We start from the raw sequence: 23,940 nt of genomic DNA on the forward strand, positions 1-23,940 counted from the left end.
CTTTACGATTATTGCCTTTAAATGCACAACGTCTTTCTAAATTTTTGCTCATTGGGTGTCTTTGGATTGGTTGGGTTTATATCTGTGGTAATTCAAGTTTTACCTCACAAAAAGTGCCTTCAAATGAGTATTGATCTGACTTTGAGTTATATGAATAAAAATGGATTTCTCAAGACACATTTATTTCACCAGTCTAAGAGAGACAGAAACGGCCCAGACCTTTTCTCTCTCACACAATCTCTCGATCCCTTTCTCACTTTCTTTTCTCTCCTTTATTTTTGTTTTTCTTTGATTTGGCCTCAGGTAGAGTCAAGCTGGTTGACATTCAACCCACAATAGTCCTGTGAGGAATGGTGTTTGTTAAAGGCAGCTGAAAAGAGAACTTCATGCTGCATGAAACCGCAAGGCAAACTCAAGAGTAAGGTCAGGTTGTAGGGCTGGATTTTTGTTACGTGGACGCCAGAGTGATGTTTTCAGTTTGTTTTTCTATTTTTTATTTTATTTTAGCTAGATTACGCAAAAAACCCAAAAAGCCTTCATCTGAATTTCAGAAAACGGAGCTGGAGATTGGGCATGGGAAGAAGTCATTCACACTTTCTTTTAAATTGCATCCTCTGCCAACATCACTGCTCTATTTTACACTTTCTGACCACCATTAAAGTTCATTTTAATGCTACTTGGAAATGAAATGTTGTTTTCTCAACTCTCGCTGCAAAAAAGTACTTTTAGTTTTACTTATTATAAATTTATTACATGCTGTCATCGGCCAAAACAATTCTGGTGTACAACCAGATTTCTTTTTGCAATCCTTCCTGTTATTAAACAAAATGCATGTTTAAGGAACTTTAGCGCTCACTGTCAAATTCCTACATTTAAGAGTTAATAAAACCTTTTTCCTTATTTTCTGTTATATATAAACAATTAGAGTGTGGATGCTCAAAAATGAAGTCAGCGTATGTACAAACAATCCCTCCAACTCCAAATCACAACCTTCACACTGCTCTAATGCTTTTTTTAAATAGTTTTTTATACTCTTGAATTTATGGTTTAATAAAGAGAGGAAATCCCTGACATGGACATCTCAGACAAAGCAGGCAGGTGGGGCTTTGCTGCCCCATCCACCTCCTGTTCAAATCTTCTGTTTACCAGAGGCAGCGAATTAGGAGAAAGCTGGTTTAAACAGGGGGCATCAATAACAGTCGGGACCCATGAGGTTTATTGTATACGGAGCTGAAAAATAACAGAATAGTCCTACTTTAAAAATGCCCTTCAAATGCAGGAAAAGGTACAGGATGTCAGTTTTCTGTGTGACGCTTTCATAATGTGAAATATGAAATCATGTATCAAAGCTGTTAAATCAAAGCTTTTCAAAGGGCTTTTTCAACTGAGCAGTGATGCTGTATGTCAGTCACATAACACATTTCCATTTGAAAGCTGTCTGTGCACACTTCCTGTCAGCTAATGGATATTAGCTGTCAGTAAAACTGTGAACATGTAGGCACAGCTATGAGCTATGTGGACTCACTCTCTGTGTGAGAAAGAAGCACCAGTCTGGCCAGCAGCAGGAGATGAAGAGCCGCCCTGGTGAGAGGCGACAGTCGTCTAAATCTAAGGTCCATGGTCCGACTGCTGGTAAACTCTCCTCTGGTGCTGATGCTGCTGTTAGATGGCTATGACCTCACAGGTTCATAGAAGAACACCTGCAACAAGAGAAGAAAACCCGATGTTAAAGTCAGAGGTTCTGTACATCAGTGTACTTAAGTGTGTTGTCGTGCGCTTGTGGTTAAAGTGTTTTATGTTCTTTTTTATTACAACCCCAGTTAATAGAGTCAGACACACTTGCAGAGCACACACAAGTGCTAATGCTGATTAAACATCTGAAGGTAATGAAGTCTACCAGGTTAAAGTGTAAATGTACTACAAAGCAACATTTTTTCAATCTTCTATTGTGCAGTTTTGAGCTTGTGCAAAACGAAGCCTCAGTTTCTTAGTGTTAGCTGACAAGAGTATCGCCTCATTGCGTGTCCTACCGCTGTAGCCAAATGCATCAAGGTTTGACATGTTGTGTGTTCAAAGATGCTCTTTTTAAGTACCTCGGTTGTAATAAACAGTTATTGAGTGACTGTTGCCTTCCTATGAGCTCGAAGTAGTCACAGCTCTGACTTCAACGAGACATTTTTGCCCTGAGAATTGATGATTTTTTTTCTCTTTTTTGGGTCATTCTCTCTAAACCCCTGAGAAAGCTGTGCAGCAAAAATCCCAGTAGATCAGAAGTTTCAGACAGACCACCCTGTCTGGCACCAACAACCATCCAGTGTGCAAAGTTACTTAACTCCTCTATTTTTCTCGTTTTGATGCTTCAGCAGGACTTCTCGACTATGGCTACATGCCTAAATGCAAAATGCTGCCGTGTGGCTGGCCGGTGAGAATGTCTTTCTGGTGGCTACACCTGCAGGATGCATTTGGCATGGGACCGTGTGAGTCACACGAATAACAAGTCAGAGAGCTTTGGTTTTAGAATTTTGTTATGTCTTCGATTTTTGGACCCAGCACAGTGATTTCCAGAGTATCTCATGTGGGTAAGTTACAGTACTGTACAGAGTAAGGTATAGAGTTACAAAGCATCAGCAGCAGATGGTAGAGTCATGTCCTGTGTGCTGGTAGTTTGAAAAAACTATATAAAACACTATTTTATATTTGTAGGGTAAACAAACACTACACCTGCACTCTCACACCTGTTGAAGGCACCTTCAGCAGAAGTGTTGCATTGCGTATCTGCACACGTGCAAGTCTGAGGTTTTGGTTTAGCTGGTGTTGATTTAATTGGTGGTATCTGTCTGAGTTTGAGGCTTTAGCTCCAGTGCCAAGTAAGGACATGCTGAAAACATCAATAAATCACACCTACGACACATCTGTCTCACACACACTGGTTAACCAGTTAATCAGAAACTCCAGTTAACAGGAAACACCAGCATCTGCTCTGGATATGGTTCACTGAAAGGTCAGTCACAGAGACGTTGGTCAGTCATTATATTTGACTCTGTAATCAGGGATGTCAGAGTAAGAACAAGAGAACAATCCAGTTTTTCAGGCTCGACTGTTCTAAGAACAAAGAGATGATTCTCATGCTTCATCGGTTATTTCTGCTACAATCAACTGGCAAAAACACTAAAAGTCAGCTTTGCTACCAGCTACCAACACTTCACTGAGTCAACAACATACTGGAGGTCATTGCGCTCACCAGTGTGGTTCTACTATTAAACCATAGAGGTTGCAGTCTAAGCAGAGATGCCACTAACTCCAGTTCTCCCAGCGAAGACACGAACAAGTTACGAAGCCACCAGAGAGACATAATCTCTCCAGCACATCCTGGTCTGCCAGAAACACATCACCTAGGCCTAGACGTAGACAGCTTGTTTCCATCAGTAAAAATAGTCACATAGATCAATCAGTAAAATCAAAGGTTTAACTGAACTCCTCAGTTTGGAGCAGCAACTTAAAGCTGTGGCCTCAGATTTGGGTGCTAATTTTCGTCCCCACTGTATCAAACTATATCAACTATAAACCACCCCAGTGTGACATTAAGGTCACTGCTCAAATAAACCAGAGGGAACACATCATTCACAAGCCTGGAAATTCTGTCCATAACAGTTAAGAACTGGTGACAAAGACCAGGCCTGCGGGAGCTCAGCTCCCACTGGAAACAAGTTCATATAACAACTGAATTTCATATTAATGGCTGTATAAATTTTAACATGGCTGCATTCGCCAATCACTTAAGATTATTAAATATCAAACTCTCTGTGTTTAGAAACTGAACCTGACTCAAAGGTATAGGGACCTGCAGCCCTCGCTTAAACTGCTCCGGAAAATTGGAATTTCTTTGCTTCCATTAGACAAAGGAAAGGGGATGGAAATGTCATAAAGATAAGTGTCTATGGATTCCCTCAGCAAAAGAAATATCTCTTTTAAAATGATTAGTTTAACATCATGTTGTCACACTGAAATGTCAGGCTTTCATTTTTACAATTCTTGTCCTTCAGCCACCTGAGCAGCCCTTTGTATTGGACGTCTCTGAGCTTTAGCACTTATTGCAATATATAATAATCATCATTAGAAGTAAAATAACTGACTTTGAGGATTCAAAGTTGTATGTTTCTAATATGTTTCAAACATATTCCCAAATATAGTGAAAGAGGTAAACTCCATGAAAGAAACAGCACAGTGCAACAGCATTGCAAACTTCCTCCTCCAGGATGTAGACAGAACCACACCTCTCTGAAACAGTTTCAACAGAAACTCGCATGTCACTGCAGGACCACTGTATTTAAGTGGATACATTGAAGCTATTTGTATATTAATAAACTGGCAACTAAATATATTTGTGCACACACGGTCTCCTCCCATATGGAAAAGAAATAGTAAAAACGTATATGATTTACTCATGAAAGTGGCCACTTTCTCATTACTTTCATATACTGTTTTAGCAAGTATCCAAAACATACAAGTTTCATTATATAATTTTTCAAGGGATCTTATATCTGTTTTCACCCTTGTATGATTTTCATTTTCACACAAGACAGATACAAACTTTGTAAGATTTATATATATCTTTTCCATATGGGCTGGCATGGATAGCTTGTCTGCATGATGCACCAGTACACATCCTCTACTGCAAAGATTTCCTTTTTTAAGTCACTGTGTGTTGATTTTTGCTTTGTGTTTCCTTTTGTCAATGCACACTTTTCCTGTTGTATGTTCTACAATAAAAAACAAAAACAAAAGATAAAGCAACACAAGACTGTGGCACTTCCAGCCCATGTGAGCCACAGCAGTAAGACTGGGACAAAAAGTTCTTATAGAAAGGACAGTTAAATAAATGAATCAGCTGCACAGCATTCAGTGCAGCTAAAACAATGTGCTGCAGCTGATTGAAAGACAAAGCAAACCTGGAAACAGGGTTTATATGTCTTCGCTTAATAAGCAGGCAGGAAACAGTGGGGTCCTCAGCCACATCAAACAGGAAGCTACAGTGATATATGATAAATGTCTTCCGGTGAAGAGACTGCCCAGTAGATTTAACCTACAATATGAGTTGACAGTACTTGAGATATAATTGCTGGCCTGGATAAATCATTCTAAGTAATTCTCTCCACAGGTGAACCTGGCTGCTGTTTTAGAGTCTTCCACGAAACACAGCAGCTTGTTTGTTACTGCGTTTCTTGTGGCGTCCACTGATTTGACAACAATACAGAAATGCATTCATGACACAAGTACAGCATAACTCCATTTGTCCACCTTCACCGCACATCAACATCAAACATGAGCTCCAATAGAACAGCAAGGTCACGCAACTCCCATATGTCCCAGCACACATTAAAATCAGACTGGGGGAGAGAGGAGTGGTCACAATGTAGTTTCCTTTGAATTTCCTCATTTCTTGAATGATAAAGTGAAACATGAATCCACATCAGCATCTCCATCCATGCAGATGCACACGGTACTCTGTCAAAACTACTCGACAGCTAAAAACTTTCTTTTGGAGGAAAAAAACCTCACAAACAAAGCTCTGATTGTTCTCCATCAGTTTGACTGAAAAACCTTCTTCCACTATTTACTGTAAAAGTTGAACAATTACAGAAAGTCTCACAGAAACAATTCAGAGAAAGTTTGGAGACAATTTCAAACATCTTTGACGCATCATTAAGTGTGCAGTGACAGGAAGGCAGGGAGGAGGCTAAGTGCTGGATTTCCAGTGTTTCTGGAGCAGCATTACTACTGTCTGCCAATAGCACTGTAGAGACAGCTGCAACACTTTCATGTGCACTCAGCCATCTCACAAATCACAACACGCCCATTCTGCAGCAACTCACACCTCAGCTACCAATCACAGTGAGACCTCTTAAGCTCTATTGGATCTGATTTGTTTACTTTTCAATATTTTAGCATATCTGTGATAGAACGTCAAATCAAGAAACGTTTTTATTCAAAATCAAATATTAACTATAACACCAATGACATATATCCAGAAGCCCCACTGTGCACCTCACAGCTCCTGTTTTACTCTTCTGTGGGGTTTCCACAGCCCCCCTATGCCTGTGTGGATTTTCTTGAACTAAAGCAGTTTTGTTGTGATGAATGGTGACATGTCCAGGATATACCCTGTCTCCTGCTCAAAGTCAAATGGGACTGGCCTCAGCTGCCCCGTGTCCCTGGATTAGATAACCATTTAAGAAAATTATGGATATGTTGGATGGATCCATCCATTTTGTTGCTGCAAAATAATGCGATGGGTATGTTTCGATTAATGACAGGCACATAGCCGGGTCTACGGTAACATGAAAAGCACACAGGAACTTGGAGAAGTTTTACGATAGCCATCACAAGCCGGGTTTATCATCCAGTGTCTGCGTCCATTTGCATAGTTCTGAGAGTGCACAGAGAGTAGGATAATGGGAGTTTCACCAAAGTCCTCATAATGCATTGGGTTAACAATAAAATGTATTTAAATTAGAAATTTGAATTAAAAATAGAGTATTTTTTTAAATATTTTACTACTGAAGGATACAAAGCCTTTGTTGTTTTTATGTGTATTTGGTCTTATACGCCTGATACTACGTATGTTTAATGAAAGAAAGAGACTTTTTGTTCATTGATGTCATGAGTGATGAATTACCGAGCAGTCGACAGAAGTATACGAGCTCCTTCACAAGCTCCATTTCAGCTTAAGATAGAAAGAAGACGAAACAAGAAAAACAAATCTCAAGAAAAGAACACGAGCCAATGAAAAAACTCCGATTAAAAGAGTTTGCACTCTGTGTTTGCTGTTGACTGTCTGTGAAGAGGCTGCATTTCCTATCCAGCAGAGCCGCCTAAAAGAGTCTTTACATTATTTATGTGCAGCCTTCTGCAATCTAGAATAGCTCATATCTGAGAAAATTTCTCAGAAATTTGAACCTTTATTCTTGAAAATGATACACTGACAACAAATCAGAAAAACATAACCTCTCAGGAATCCAACTTAAGATTAGAAGAGAACTTTGTAGTGCCTCCTCATATAGCAGCTGTCAACATAAGCACCAGTGTGGATGTCTTCATTCCAGTGTCCAAAAAATGACTGAGCTAACAAGCTTTCCATGCAAGGTGCACTAGCGTGTCGCTATTTTTTGCCTGACATAACACTCTGTACACCCTGGCCATTTGATTTCATTTATTACTACATGTCTCGTTTTGACAGTTATGCTTCATATGATTTCATTAAGGTTTCTCAATTTTTTTCCAGTTTTTAAAAAAAAGGCAATTAATTTTGTTATTTTCTGCAACAGAAGAATGCGTGTGCTTGCATCTGGGGTTGCGCTCACACTCATAGCCTAAAGAGAATTCTCTGTTTAATCGGGAGCATTGCTAACATGTTTGGTTGACTAACACTACCCTCTCTAAAGCTACAACACTCCTCTCCAATCCTCATCAGTGACCAGTAGTTGCAAACCAGCTTGTAAACGCAGGGAACTCTTCATCAGGGCACAGCCTGATTTTTCTCTCACGGCCGGGAGTAATGGCCAAAAACAGGAAAAACAAAGGACAGCAAACATGGGACTTGGATTAATCATGCGGGCACAAACATCACTCCAAATGAATTATTATGTTCTTCTGCATCTGTTTGCTAACAAGTGTAGCAAACTTGTTGTAACTAGGTAAGGGAATTCAGAAAGAAATTCATCTTTATGCAGATGACAGCGTCTGTATATGTTGCTCTGCAGAGTTTGCCTGTTTTCTTTTAAAGTTGTTAGAGAGTTGCCTCACACATGTACCTAAGGTGAGTCTGTTTAATACCAATAGCAGGGCCTCGGGGGGTTAAAGAAAAAAATCTGATTTATAAAGCAACACAAAAACAAGCTAAGACATCCCAAAGAATTCAGTGCGATTGGTATAACAGCAGAGAGATGATTCACTGTTGTTGAGTGATGCTAAATTCTAGACGACCATTAGCAGAAATATTTGTTTTACAGGGAGTGCCTGGAGGGCTGCATTACTTTCATATTTCTAATTCATTGTGAACACTGCAGGAGCGCTGAGGTAGACTATGGTACCAGGCAGACCTTCTGCACACAGCTGGGCTGAATGCGTTTCCCCAAATCTGACTGATAACAACACCAGGGTCAGAAAAAAGGCTGAACCAAAGGACTGCACATATAGAGCTGAGAGATATGGATTTCATGGAAAAGAAAGAAATATAAAGCACAAAAGGTCAAAAATATAGGCCACCTCGAGGAAAAACCTTTCTGTCTGAACCAGGATGGGTAAGGCGTGATTGTTTTTTGTTGCACAAGTTAAAACAGAATCACTGGAGCCTTAAATAAAGGTAGTAATGCTGAAGTTAATGTAGTGCACTGTGTGGGGTGCCTAGATGATGCAGGTGAGAATAATTAGTCCCACTCAAATCTAGCTAGGCAACAGTGCCTGATGATTATTAATGGGTACATGTGGTTATGTACTTAATTGTTTTTAGAAGGAACAAAGCGAAATGACACAAATGGACTTTAAAGATGCTCGCCATCTATCTCGGCACCTTCATTATGGAACAGCGCGCTCAGTTAAATGGCTTAAATTTAATTTGAAAGCCTGTTTTTTTAACCTGGTTGATGGCGAAGATATTTTGTTGAGGCATACTCAGCAGTGTAAATGTAAAATTTAATGCATCCTTTATTATTAACATGTGGGTCAGCACTGCAGAGGTCTTCGTCCAGTGAGGAGTGGGAAGCCAGTCAGCAACTATCTCTGGTTCTCTTACAAGGTAACTTTCCTCTTCAGCAAGTCTGTAGGTCTTTGTCTTACTGTGTAAACAGCTCTGAGATGATGGTTCATAAATAAAAGAGTTATTGACATTCTTTGACACCCCGAGAGCCATTGGATAGCTTTCCTTCAACAACAACAACAACAACAAGTCTTCAGTGCTGGTTGTGTCTGAGTAATCAACTGCATTTTGGCCCAGAACTACTTGTAGGTACCTTTTGGCTGTTTGTATGACAGATTATAAAGATAGGAGTGTGTAACACAATTTCTGGCTTAACCAACTGTTGCGAGACATTTAATGTTACTGGATACACAATTGGTAGCCAAAATATATCAACATCACCTTGCATTGTTACGTGCATGCTGCATGATATCCAAATACGCATGCTTATTGTATATTTGGACAACTATGTGTTGGGTGCTATGTAGAGCAGCTCCAGTATTAACCAGGTGGGAAGTACTAGAGGTAACTAACTACACGTTATATAGCATTAAAATATCACACATCAACATCAGCAAATGTCTGGAAAATGATCTTTTCTAACATTCAGCACATGGCTGGAGACAGACAGGCTCTTCTTATTAGAAATTCTGTGTTTCGTTTAATTAAGGGACCTGACGAGCATGCAGAGGGCAAGACAAACTTGTAGACCAATCATTCCACCAGACATTGCATAGGTGGTGTACTGGGAAGCCTGTCATGCCACATTCAAATTAGGACTCATGCACTTTTTTTCCTGGTAAAAGTTTTTCCATTTCAGTGTTCCAAACACGAGAAAATTCCATAAAATAAAGGTACCACATTAACCGAAGCGAAGCACCACACCAGGATCCAACTATAACTGGTGGTTTGACTCGGCAGGTGTTGAGCAGTTGAAGACAGTTTCGTGACTGTGCTTGTCAGCCAGGTAAGGTCAAGTTCATGGCTGCAGAGCATGTGTGAACACACCTTAACTCACTGGACTCTTGAATGTTTTTGGTTTCTTTTCAGTGTCCTGAGCATCACGCTGTACACATTTATTGAAAATGTTGATTGGATTGGATCAAGCTGTCACTCACGGTGTTGACAGTCCGCTTAATTAAACAGAGTGATCACTCAAAGCTCTTACAACACTCCATATTTACATAAAAGCAGGTTATTTTTTCATTGATTATGTGTAATTGCAAAGGTGTCACATAGGACAGCTCATAACAGTAACCCATCTAAGATATGTGAGGTTCCTTAAACAACACGTGACCTTTTAACACAGCTTTGACTCTTTTACAAAACTCAAAGTTTTAAAGTTACATTGCTCAGTGATCAAATCCTTTGTTTCCACTGCATAAACCATGTGTTGCTTGGATACCACAAAAACACAAAACACATGACTTACAATCAAGTTTGATAACCTGTTTCGCTCGTTATGAACTAATGACATGAGAGCTGATATGAACAGCACATATGGAAGTTATGGGAATATGATGAATTTTGCTCAGGTGTACTGGACTTTTTGAGGCCACCCCAGTGGATCCACAGACCACACTGAGAGCAGCACTCCTGGTGAGATCTGACAGAGAAGGTCACGACTTGCTGTACAGGAATGAGGGTGCTCCTCAATCACAATGTGAGCCAGTGGTTTACTGGCAGCCTCATATTCCCCAGACAGGCAGCCACATACAGGGCCATGTATCCCCTTCATCAAGAAGAGAGGGGTGGCATCTATCACCATCAGGCCTGTCAGGGGGAGAGCAGCAGGGTGGCACAGAGTCAGCCTGCCAGAGACAGCTATATGGAAGAGTAACCAAACACGATCACACTACATCCCGTCATGTTCTTAAAGTGGCAATACACCGTATGGCATTCTAGACATGAGTGCACAACATCATACGTTCATTCATAATTAGAAAAAAAGGCTAAATTAAACAGCTCAGCTATATTAAATCTATTGCAGCTGAAATGTGTTTTTAAGGTTTCTGATATATTTGTAATAGTCCTAGCTCCAGGAGCTCAGCTTTCAGACGCCCACAGTGAAAATATGAAAATAAGTTTGCTGCTTAGAGTTCAGATCTGCCGAACCCATCAAAGAGGACGGCTGTGTAACAAAAGGAAGAGCGACTACAACCAGATCTTGTCATGTTGGAAAACTTGGTAGGTTGCTATAGATAGCGTTTGGAGGAAATATAAGAAGAATGTACATCAAAATCATTTGAATAATTTTGATCAATAGGTGGATCCTAACATATAAAAAGCTAAAAAACTTTCATTCCATTATTGTTTGCGAGTAACAACAACAACAATGGAAATAACCGAGCTGTGCACTGACAGCAGAATAGGCCTGACAATGTAGAAAAGTATGCTGGAGGGCATGACAGCAGGGCCCACTACCTGTAACCTTCTAACCTCAAAGGGAATCTAATCCAATTTTAATGCACTTCTAATACTTTCACCAAGCAGAGCCAACAGACGCAGGATTCCTTAAAGGCTTACTTTGTGATAAAGAAACAATCCCCTTTCTCCAGGAGAGCTGGAAAGTGTCACACAACCAGATGGAGAAAAAAAACAACAAAAAAGACAAACTCATTCATTTTATTCATACGGGGAAGTGAAGGTGTCAAGACAATATCAAGCAAAAATAAATGCACTGATTATAAATCTTTCATGACTTCTCCTTTGAAGAACAAAAGCAAGAGATTTTAGGAGAGCTCTCAAAACTTTCAAGTTTCAATACTTGATTAGACATTGTTTAAAGTGATGATACAAAAACCATAATATCACAAATAGAAAGGCGGTGAGCAGTGAATTGTTTGGGCTCAAAGTTTCCTTTCTGTGGTTGGGATGAAGGTCAATTCAAAATGAAGTTTGAAGTAACTTAATAAAGAGAAACCAAATAAAAGTTCAGGGGCAGTCTAGACTTCCTAAATCTCTTTAGGACCCCTCCTGCCACTGGCCTGGCAGACAAAGTCAAATTAAGACAAAAAGTCTTTAAATGAACTTTACGACTGAGTTTTTGATCTTTTTTGGGGGTGGGGGGGCAACAGCTGTTGCTAAAACTGCGGGCAACAGCAGTACATCATTACAGTTGGACATTCCTAGAACACCTTAATTAGGGCATCCATCAGCCACCACAACTAGCATTTCCCCCCAATGTGGAAGAGCAGGAGATCTAATCTGAGCCTTCAGAGGAAGCTCATTTCTGCTGGTTGTATCTGTGATCTTCTCTCAGTTAGTGTCTACCATCCGTAGCCATACAGTAGGTGAGAGTAGGAGTGCTGATCAACAAGTAAACTGACGTCTTCATGTTTATTTCTCTCTTTACACGACAGACTGATACAGTGTGTGCCTTACTTATCAAATCCATCCATTATAAATACTCAAACTCCTCCAATTGAAGTAACAAGTCATTCCCAAACAGTGAAGGTTCCCATTCTCATCACAATAAACGTACTTGCAAATACCCCCACTGTATGTTGGCGGTCACTAATCAGTGAAGGAGAACCGCATCATGTGCAAAAAAACAAAGACATGATACAGAAAGTCTCCACCTGATGGCTGTGTTTAGGAATCCATGACACAGGAAGGGTAGTGCAGGTATAGTCACCCGGAAAAAGTCTGACTTATTTCTAGCAAGTGGACCAAGCTCTTTCTATGGTTGTACAGAGCTTACCAAATAACCTGTATCATTAGGTCCAGTAGCCCACATCCCAAATCACTGCCCACACTGCCCCACTGATTAAATCCATGAGGGATTTAATCACATGTGGTCTCCACGTACATTTGTGGAACTTGCATATACTCACAGGTGTCACTGACAAGGTAAAAAGCTAGTTCAGTGTTTTATAGCCAGTAAGAAAAGCACATTGTTCGTCCTGAACGACTGATGGGCAGAATCTCCTTTCCCGAAGCAAATTTAAAATTCACAAATGCAACAAATGAAATGGTCTTAATAGAACAAAAACTAATGAATACTTTAGTTGCCAGCTGCCCTTCTCTCTAGGACTTGAAAAAAGCTGCACACGTCCAGATGGACAAGAATAGACTAATCGACCCATTAAGAAAGATCTACCATGTGCAGTGGTAATGAAACACCATGACAGATCAGAATTACTGCTTCTCCGTTCATTATGTCATCCTGTCATGTCCTTTTGAACACAAGCACCAGCTAATACGATCTAATCCTGCAGTAAATCCCACCTGCATGAAGATTAGTTTTCAATTTTCAGTGAAGCTCCTACAGCATGGTCTGTATTCCTGTTCATAGCAGTAAGTTTTGCTTGGTCACAGAACCACCGGGGGCCTTTGACACAAAGTCTTTTCTTAGTCTATTTAAGAGACTCTAAAAGATCGTGATTAAAGTTCTGAAATGTGGATTTGTCACATTTCCGGTTTCATTTGGCTCCTTCATCCTGCAGTGTGTAAGGGAACAAAGTGCAAAAATCCCTGCTTTGTTACTGACATTAGAATCTAACCATCTAAATTACTGCTGCTTTGATACTTCTTGTATCCATCAAGTTATCATAACTGAAAGAAGAGAAGGAAAGGCCAAATCAACAACTAGAGAGAAAAAGAGAGAACAAATAGAGAGTGGCTGCTGAATGGCTTTATTGTGCACTGCTGATAAGCTCATCTCGACAGCCTATAAAAGTATTCGGCTATTATGTTGCAGACTAAATCCCCTCACCTTAGTTTGCCATTAAAAGCTTTCCTTTACTGTCTCTGAGTCGGGCCTCTCTCAGCTTCAAGTCTAAAGTCCGCGGAGATAACAGCTGCAGTCAGTCAGACAGGACATGCAGGTGGTAGTGTTGGCTGTGGGGGCTCATCCTGAGCTTCCAACACCAGAAGTTGGAGTCACCAAATGTTAGTGTACCTTGAGTCCCTTTAACACCATTCTTATCAAGTACCCTCAGTACTCATATGTAACTATCTAATCTAAAAATAAAACCATTTCTTTCAGATGAATTATGGATCAGAGACATCTCGGTGATTTTCTCTGCCCATCAGGTCAGTCTGAGATTTTAAAACCTCAACCAAAGTTACAATTTTTACTCCTGTTTAAATCTCAAAGTAAAGGGTGTAAACCATGTTGTTGTTGGGTTTTTTTGTGTGCGTTGATTTTGCTGTCCATCTATTTTCTACTTCTTATCTCTGATCAAGGCAAGGCAAGGCAAGTTTATTTATATAGCACAATTCAACAACAAGGTGATTCAAAGTGCTTTACAGAGACATTAAAAACAAAAACAAATAAAAAGCATGATTTAAATTTGATTAAAACAAGCAAACAAACAAACAAACAAACAAACAAACAAAACAGTATATAAAATCAAATATCAGAACAGTAGATAAAATCAGTAGTTAAAAAGTAGGTTTTGAAATTTAAACTTAAGTGTGGATTTGGTGCTTTATTCAAATGCAGCTGAGAACAGGTGAGTCTTCAACCTGGATTTAAATAAACTGAGTGTTTCAGCTGATCTGAGGCTTTCTGGGAGTTTGTTCCAGATATAAGGAGCATAAAAGCTGAATGCAGCTTCTCCGTGTCTGGTTCTGACTCTGGGGACTGATAACAGACCGGATCCAGATGACCTGAGGGATCTGGAAGGTTCATACTGGGTCAGGAGGTCACTGATGTATTTTGGTCCTAAACCATTCAGAGCTTTATAGACCAGCATCAGAACTTTAAAGTCTATCCTCTGACAGACAGGCAGCCAGTGTAAAGACCTCAGAGCTGGACTGATGTGGTCCACTTTTTTTGTCTTAGTGAGGACTCGAGCAGCAGAGTTCTGAATGAGCTGTAGTTGTCTGACTGATTCTTTAGGTAGACCTGTAAAGATGCTGTTACAGTAATCAAGCCTACTAAAGATGAATGCATGGACTAGTTTATCCAGGTCCTGTTGAGACATCAGATCTTTTATCCTTGAAATATTCTTGAGGTGATAGTAAGCTGATTTTGTTATTGTCTTAATGTGTTTTTCTAAGTTTAGGTCTGCATCCATCACTACACCCAAATTTCTCGCCTGGTTTGTGGTTTTTAGGTGTATAGATTGAAGTTCTCTGGTGACCTGTAATCGTTTTTCTTTTGCACCAAAGACTATTACCTCAGTTTTATTTTTGTTTAGCTGGAGAAAATTGTGGCACAACCAGTCATTAATTTCCTCAATGCATTTACCAAGAGCCTGTACAGGGCCTCGGTCTCCTGGTGACATTGTGATATATATTTGTGTGTCATCTGCGTAGCTATGATACTTTATTTTGTTGTTCTTTATAATCTGTGCCAGTGGGAGCATGTAAATGTTAAACAGAAGGGGTCCCAAGATGGAACCTTGGGGAACTCCACATGTGATACTTGTCTGCTCAGATGTGAAGTTACCTATTGATACAAAGTATTTCCTGTTTTCTAAGTATGTTTTGAACCAGTTTAGTACAGTTCCTGAAAGACCTGCCCAGTTCTCCAGTCGTTTGAGTAATATGTTGTGGTCAACTGTATCAAATGCTGCACTGAGATCCAGTAAAACTAAGGCTGACATTTTTCCACTGTCTGTGTTCAGACATATGTCATTAAACACTTTGGTCAGAGCGGTTTCAGTGCTGTGGTTCTGTCTAAAACCTGACTGGAAGGCATCATAGCAGTTATTCTGTTTTAAGAAGTAATTGAGCTGTTGAGAAACTGCTTTTTCAATGATCTTACTTAAAAATGGGAGATTTGAGATCGGCCTGTAGTTATTCATTTGTGTCTTGTCAAGATTGTCCTTTTTCAGTAGAGGTTTAATTACAGCAGCTTTTAGTGATTCTGGAAACACACCTGATATTAAAGAAAAGTTGACGATCTGTAACAGGTCTGACTCCAAAGTCTTTGAGACCTTTTTGAAAAAACTTGTTGGCAGGACATCTAAACAGCAAGAGGAGTTCAGTTGACCTAAGATGTCCTCCAGGTCTTTGCTGTTAATAGGGTGAAACTGTTTCATGGTGTTTAAACAGTTTTTCGGTGGACACAGTACATTTCCTGGATCTGCTGTTGATGTATTAATTGCTTGTCTAATCTTTTGGATTTTTTCTGTGAAGAATTTGGCAAAGTCATTGCAGGCCATGGTCGAATGAAGTTCAGCTGCCACTGACACAGGAGGGTTTGTTAGCCTGTCAACTGTAGAAAATAAGACCCGAGCGTTATGACTGTTTTTGGTGATGATGTCAGAGAAGTAGGACCTCCTTGCACTCCTCAGTTGTAAATTATAATTGTGAAGTTTCTCTTTATAGATGTCATAATGAACCTGGAGGTTTGTTTTTCTCCATCTGCGCTCAGCTTTCCTACACTCTCTTTTTTCATTTTTCACCAGTGTGGAGTTTCTCCATGGAGACTTCTTCCTTCCAGAGATAACCTTCACCTTAATGGGAGCAATAGTGTCCATTACATTTAACATTTTAGCATTGAAGCTAGTGACGAGCTCATTGACTGAACCTCTGGACAGGTCAGGTGTTAATGGGAAGACCTGGTTAAAGATCTCACTACTGTGTTCAGTTATACACCATTTTGTGATCACTGCTGTTGATATATTTGTGTGGGCTGAGATTTTATTTTCAAAGAAAACACAGTAATGATCAGACAGGCCCACATCAGACACAGTAACGTTTGAAATGCTCAGGCCCTTGGAGATCAGTAGGTCAAGAGTGTGTCCTCTATTATGTGTGGCCTCTGTTACATGCTGAGTCAGCCCAAAGTTGCCCAGAGTGTTACTCAGAGATCAGAGATGCCCAGATATCTTTCCCGCCTACTCTAGAAACGACAGCATCTCTCCAGCATGCCTTGGGTCTTCTCCCGGTTGGACATACCTAAAACTTCTCACCTAGAAGGCATCGGTCAGGTATCATATCAGATGTCCAAACCATCTCATCTAGCTCCTTTTGATATGCAGGAGAGGTAATTTACTCTGACCTTACACATATTTCTAAGGCTAAGTCCTGACACTTTGTACCTAAAATCCTTTTTCTTTGTGTCACTCTCCACAGCTTAAGGTCATTGCTGAGGGTAGGAACACAGATCAACCCTTAAATCGAGGGTTTCACCTTCACACTAACACAGACCTGAAAGCCGTTTGTCAATCTGCTGGTCCAGTTTCACTCGTTAACAAGACTCTAAGGCTTGAACTTTTCTACTTTGGGCAACAACTAATTCTCCAACTGGCAGTGGGCACTTGTGGCTGAGAACCAAAGCCTTAGACTTAGAAGTAATAATTTCCATAGCGCAAGCTGGAGGTCACCACTTGAAGCCAGATTTGTTTGATTTTTATTTTGCAGCTTAAATTGTACGCTCCTGTTTTGTTGTTATTTTCTACATTCTGTACTAAAAAAAGTCAAAATAAACACTTAAAAAGAGCTATGTAGATAGTGTATGAAGTAATCCAGGCTGTAACTAATTCTAAACAGATAGATGGTTAAATAAGAGTACACAGAAGTAACATATGTGGTGTGTTAGCATAATAAATGTCTGTCTCGGTGCAGCTGTCTGAGGCTTGTTCAGCTGTTGGCTGTCTACAGATCAGACAGTTACTTTCTTTTTTAAAAATTTCAACCGAATGTCAATTTTTTTCCTTTGGCTTCTAGTGTTATTTGTCCATCCAGTTTGTTTTTGTTGTGAGTTTGTAAGTGATGGACATAGCAACTATAGAAACGTATATATAGTATTGCTACTTGAACCTCGTGAATTCACCTGTGTTATCCTCGTGTGCATCAACTCAACATCACAGAGACACAGAGAGCTAAACGGCTCAAGACCATTTCATTTCAGATATAACCGAGTTGGAGTTACTTGCATGCAACCTCGCTTGGAGAAAAGCTCCACAGCCATTGTGGTGTATTTATTCACATGAGATGTACACGTTGAGGTAAGCCTACAGTTAAAGCCCAACCTACAGTATCAGCTCTCATCCTTCTCCCCAGTGAGCAGTCCCACAGTGCTCCACTACAGACACTGATTAGTCCACCTCATCCCTCTGGAGACTGTGAGATCCTATATAGGCTATTTGTCGACAGGGTTATTCACTTACTGACGGCCCAGACAGCTGGCAGGAAGAAAGACTGTCTGTCAGCTGGCAGCCGCAGCACACAGATGAGAAGCAACCTTCAGAGAGCTTTGATACATTAGTGCAGTGAGATGAAACGCTGCACTCATCAGTTACCAATCATTTCAATCTTCTCATTAATCTACACGTCTGATCCCAACATCCTAATCAATTATAGTGACAAACAATCACCTCTACTCACTGATGTATTTTTGCTGTAATTATACAACATGATCAAAACAAATTAAACATGCAGTATAGTTTGGTAAATACTAATCGCCATGTACTTTATTTATTTTGAAAATAAATAATTAAACTGAAGTTTCTGTAAAAAACACCACCGCCTTTATGATGATATTTTTTCCTTATTGCCATGAAAGTTTAGATGTCGTGGAGTGCAGCTAAACAGAAATTAATTAAGAAGAAGATTTATGGAGCTCTATAACTCAAGAATACCCAACGAAATCTGCACCCTTGATTCACACATGGGAAGAAATTTCCCTCAAGCAAAATATAGTGCAAAATAAAATTCTGAACTCTGAAAAAACAAGACAGTTGGAGTAAAAGAGACAAATTACTACGTTTTAGCAACTGACTGTATATAACTGACTGGGCATCACTTAGTGGATTTTGCATTTTGAAGCCTCAAGTTTTGTGTTTTGGCCACTGATTCATCATATTTGAATAATTTGGTGAATTTCTAAGTTACTGGTTATTTGGTTAGCAAGCTACAGCCATAAACTGCACAGGTACAATGCACAGTATGCATTCCTGCTAACTAGTGTTGAAAAAACTGGGGCGCAGAATTCTTGTACCTCACAGCAGGACATATCAGTTTGTCTGTCTGTCTGTCAGCAGTCTAGGGTCCAAAGTTCAATGTTCAAATTCTGTGTGATGACTGAAACCAATAACGGCTTCAGCTGATTTAATTTTGGTGAAAACTGGGTCAAAGTCAGTGTCACATTAAATGTGGAAAGCTGTAAGACCTTTATATTACCCATAATTTTTTTATGAATTGTCTTCAAATTTCACGATATAGTAGGCCTTATGGGACACGAGTAGCTAGGTTGGCTAAGCATTTGACCTTGACCTTCATTATTAGCAACCGAGATCAATCAAAATCAAGAAAACATATATTATAATAGATCATATGAAAGGGCATGGAGAGAGATGTGCAGCACACTTTATTTTCTCAATACAACATCACAATGATGCCATAAAAATTCAAAATCACACACTACAATAATATATGTTAAAGTCTCAAGTTTTACAGCCTGTAGAAGCCAAAGATTTCAGACAATTTTGCTTCCGTCATTTGGGTAAACATAACATAACACACCTTTTTAGTCTATAATGCTTCAAGGTCATAGGTGAAATCAGCGCGTTCTTATAAAAGCAGGCTGACGTCAGCACGTTGTAATAAAACCTCATAAAACATCAAACTTTTAATATAGCCCTTGTCCTTCAGGGGATTTGCACTCTCTGAGTGCTCTTGTTTTTCAGATCATATCATTTAAAATGTCATAAAAAGCAACAACACTGCAAACATAGTAAAGAAGTCAAGTTTATTTGCTCATATTAGCTGAGCCTACCAGGCAAGCACAGGCTGTGGCTGCCATGTGGCAGCACATCTGTAATTCACAGGAGGAAGGTTCCTAACTTTACTCTTTTGGATTTTGCTAAGAATGAAAGTAAATTAACAAAAATTCACTGTACAGGTGTTAAAAAGGGAGAAACCAGTCATAGAGGCTAAAAGCATTTTTTGTACAAGCCTGTAGACAGCCTGTGATATTTATTTCTGCTACAAAGTTGGACATTTTAACATGCAAGTATTTGGTGAACGTCTTTGAGGACTGATTCAATGTTACAGCATTGTTTGCATCTATATATCTATAGATAGAGAGATCTATATATAGAGAGAGATATATAACAATAGCTTCTCTTTGTGCTGGTTCATATTTGCTTTGTGATCATACCTAAAGACGGAGAGATAGCTCATATGTGTATTCTGATTAGAATAGGGATTTGTGTTGCTCTGCATGTCTGTAACATATAGGTTCATATGGTTGAATGGTAATTATGAGACAATGTGTTTAAGGGTTATTTTATGGAGAAATGTGAAAGCATGACGGCGATGGTGGTAACTGTCAAAGCAGAGCCAATAGTAACCCAATAAGAATGGATAATGAATCAAATTGATAAGTGATTTCAATAATGGATAAGATAGGGATAAGAATTGCTAAATTCTTTTTCATTTCCATCCCGAGGGACAGGAAGTGACATCCTTTATATCCATTGATCTCATTTTTTTTCCTAAAAAAATGATCCTTCTGGTTTGAGATGGTCACCAACAAATTGTAACCAAGTTTGTAAGAACACATCATTCAAAAAGATTGTGGAAGAACAAACAGTACAACATCAGTCAATTTCCTGTGTTTCTTGAAGATGGAAAGAGATGGCTTGGGTGAATAATTTATGTCCATCTAAAAGCCATCTCTCAGCCAATTACTGCCAGAGCAGCCTATTTTCCTCAAGGGCCAGTGTGTGTGGACCCTAAATCTCTACAGTCCTTAGCAAAATCATTGTAAGGCTTTGACAACACATGGAAACAGAGGTGAGCTATAGGCAGAGGCCTGTGATCCCGTTTTAAGCATGTATTAATGACAATTTGAAAGTCTCTGGTTTATCATGTGCCATCACTTGAAATGTGGTTTTTCTGACATCTGAATAAACTGTTTGTGCCACACTATAAAGTGAAGACGTAGCACTATGTCTTCACTTCCCCACAACGGGCTATTTGTCTCACTTCCACCTCCATATTTTCATTTGTGGACTCTACTAGTAGCTTTGCATGATTAACAGCTAGAGAGTAGGAGCCTAATTTATAACAGCTGAAGCTAAAAGCTGCCTAATTATCTCCTGCAACTGAGTTCACATGTAAAGGAAAATTAATGAAATTTAAAAGGTAAATGCACTGTAATGCCAAGCTAGCAAAGCATAGTGACACAATTACAGCATGAAGTTTAAGAAGGAATTAATAACTCTAATGTGGCATCCATCCTGGAAGTGATTTGTCCATTGTGCACTGTTTTGTAGTTCAGAGTTGGCCACTAGCAAATATTCAGAACTCTGACTGACCAAATACAGCTCTGATGTATTTAACCCTTTCACTCTCATTGGCAGTCAGTTAGATCTGAATTGAATTCAAATGAATTTTATTTGTATAGCTCCAAATCACAACAGCAGTCGCCTCAAGGCGCTTTATATTGTAAGGTGGACCCTACAGCAGGGGTAGGGAACTCCAGGCCTCGAGGACTAACGTTCCCTACCCTGCCCTACACTAAACCCCAACTGTCACGACCAGTTGGGGTGAGAGAAGGAAGACATGATAAAGACATGCTGTGGAAGAGAGACAGAGATTAATAACAAGTATGATTCAGTGCAGAGAGGTCTATTAACACATAATGAGTGAAGAAGAAACACCCAGTGCATCATGGGAATCCCCCAGCAGTCTACACCTATTGCAGCATAACTAAAGGAGGATTCAGGGTCACCTGGTCCAGCCCTAACTATATGCTTTAGCAAAAAGGAAAGTTTGAAGCCTAATCTTGAAAGTAGAGATAGTGTCTGTCTCCCGAATCCAAACTGGAAGCTGGTTCCACAGAAGAGGGGCCTGAAAACTGAAGGCTCTGCCTGCCATTCTACTTTTAAATACTCTAGGAACAACAAGTGAGCCTGCAGTTTTGAATTCAATTCTGGATTTAACAGGGAATTTTTCCAGTAGTTATTTTGCCCTTCGTCACTTTGTGGCACTGAATATAGGTGACTTTCTGTGGCATCTGTTTGACAGATTCCTGCGAATCATTCGCTTTGTTGATGCCCCTCAAATTCACTGACATGCGGCAGGACAGAATATTATTTAATTACAGATAATCTCTCCTTCAAGGCTGCTTTCTTGTACCCCTCTGGACTACCTTAAGGGTCCTGAATTGTCTGAGGGGGAGCTATAGGAAGAAAAATACTGCAATGCTATATAACATACTATCTACCATGGATTGCAGACACAGCTCCAGGAAATCATCTAAAAATAGCAGGCAGGCTAGAATAGATCCAGATACAGCTTTGAAAGAGAGATTGGCCACATGTGCTTGTGATCACAGTCTGCACAGAGAGCATCATTACCTTCTGAATGCTTGCTGTTCTGATCTGTTGGTAATGTTTAAGCTCAGCCGCTAAATTTTTATTTGTGGGCTCACTACTGTAGCCTTCCATCAATTACAGCTCAAAATCATCCCAATTTATCTTAAACTGGGTCTTGGTGAGGCGCCTCACTTCTTCCTTTATCAGAAACCAGCTGTGTTAGCTCCTCCAACTTTAAGGCCACCTATCCTTTAAGGCAACTGTCTTTTGATTGGATACCCTTCCCAAACAAGTGGTTTGAACACCAGGCAAACGGGAAATCTGTGCTCACAGGCAGAGCTAACTGCCTAAGAGATATAATCTTTTTTTAACGTCATCCAGATCCAAGAGCAGACATTAGACATTAACCAAAATGAACTGCACATAGAGGACGCCACTTTACAGAACAAACTAAGTATACTGCCATCCTGCCACCATCTGCATTATCTCCATTTCACCAACACTCAGTGCTGACAAGCTGTTGTTAAAAATGAAATGAAATAAACTGAAATGAAAGGCATTGTGCGTACACTGTGATAGGATGGTATTACTGTTTGAAAGGCTAAAATCAAAATGTTCCACTGGTAGAAAAGCTGCTGATTACATTTTGCAGTAGGCCTTTTAATTACAGCTCCCTATTTTCTGCAATTATGGACTAATTAGGAAGCAACAATACAGTATATTATTGCAAATTACAAGTCAGAGAAGACACCAACACTCTAAGGAGAAAAGTAAACTGTTTTATATTTTGTTTTTTGTCACTAAATACTATTGTTGACCTAGAATTTCTGATCTAGGCTTTGTGGCTGTAGAACATTTGGCGTGTGACGCACAACAACACCAAGACAGGAGCTGTTGTCTCCTCACATGTTCCACACCATGCTCCCCCATGCCAAAGGTCACAGACAAACTGCAGCTTTTAAGGCGACGCTTCCTGGCAGAACAGCTGCTCACGTCTGCCTCCATAAACACTGTTAAATATGAATGCTGACGAGCCAGCGTGTCCCCAGGCTGCGTGGCTGCTTTCACTCCCGGCGGCCAAACAGTGTCAGCCGATAGAGACCTGTGCAGTGAAGTGAAGTAGCTGGGTGGAGTGTCACTGTGTGTGATTCAGGACAGTAATGTTTTCCACCTCATTTCTGTTTACCTGGACATGATTTTGGTCCATGCACGCCAAATAAATATAAACATTTTTAACACCTTCTTATAAAAATCACTCAGTTACAGTTTGGTTAGGATTAGAAAACAAGTGCATAATTTGAGTAAAAATGTATTGTTTCCGCTTCTTTCAAAGTTCAAAGCATATGTGAAATACATTAGTTTCTAAGTTGTGTTTAATGTAACAAAAAAAGTGCTATTTGTGCTATCAAGGAGTGAAAAAAAAGAACAAGCTATGTTTTTATGAAATTATGCCTCTGCGTGTTGATTATCCAACCAGAGCTTGTGTACTCTAAAGCTGAGACTGACTCCTTGTTCACATAATCATTAACAAAACTTGTTAATCTCCCTCAATGTCAGCTTTAACCAAACTAGAACTAGCCATTGCCATTTTGAAGCACAAAAGCTTACATGTCCTTCAGCCACTGCCCTGTTTTGTGAAAGACAGACTGAACTTTGACTACCGATGCCTGTTGGCATGAGCTTTGAATTGCACAATTAAAACAGACAAAATAATACTGAATAACTTTGAAAATTGACCCCAGATAACGAACTCACAATAGCTTCCCTAACCCTACTTGGAAACAAAAAGCTACTCATGTTAAACTATTATTAAGTACAAAGTAAATTGCAGCATAAACACTAAAAACGTAAGTGCCTGAAATTGCACTCACTAGCCTAATTCAGTCTCAAAGGGCTATTTCATTTGAATGTTTCATAAATAAAAAAATAAATTCAGTTTCATCCATTTTTAAAACACTATGACATCCACATCCAGGTCAA

The 23,940-nt window shown here is 39.7% G+C and overlaps 1 protein-coding gene across 23 annotated transcripts in view; it reads right to left on the bottom strand.

The window, feature by feature from the left end:
• Positions 1–23,940, bottom strand: part of ptprfa (protein tyrosine phosphatase receptor type Fa) — a 330,493-nt gene that overhangs the window by 228,324 nt on the left and 78,229 nt on the right. For all 23 annotated transcript variants that reach the window (XM_025899236.1, XM_019345881.2, XM_025899243.1 and 20 more), the window contains one exon: positions 1,526–1,700. In XM_025899236.1, the coding sequence (XP_025755021.1) occupies positions 1,526–1,619 (94 nt within the window). In that variant the 5' untranslated portion in view covers positions 1,620–1,700. The remainder of the gene's footprint in view (positions 1–1,525; positions 1,701–23,940) is intronic.

This window comes from Oreochromis niloticus, linkage group LG15 (assembly GCF_001858045.2).
Source record: "Oreochromis niloticus isolate F11D_XX linkage group LG15, O_niloticus_UMD_NMBU, whole genome shotgun sequence".
Classification (NCBI taxonomy): domain Eukaryota; kingdom Metazoa; phylum Chordata; class Actinopteri; order Cichliformes; family Cichlidae; genus Oreochromis; species Oreochromis niloticus.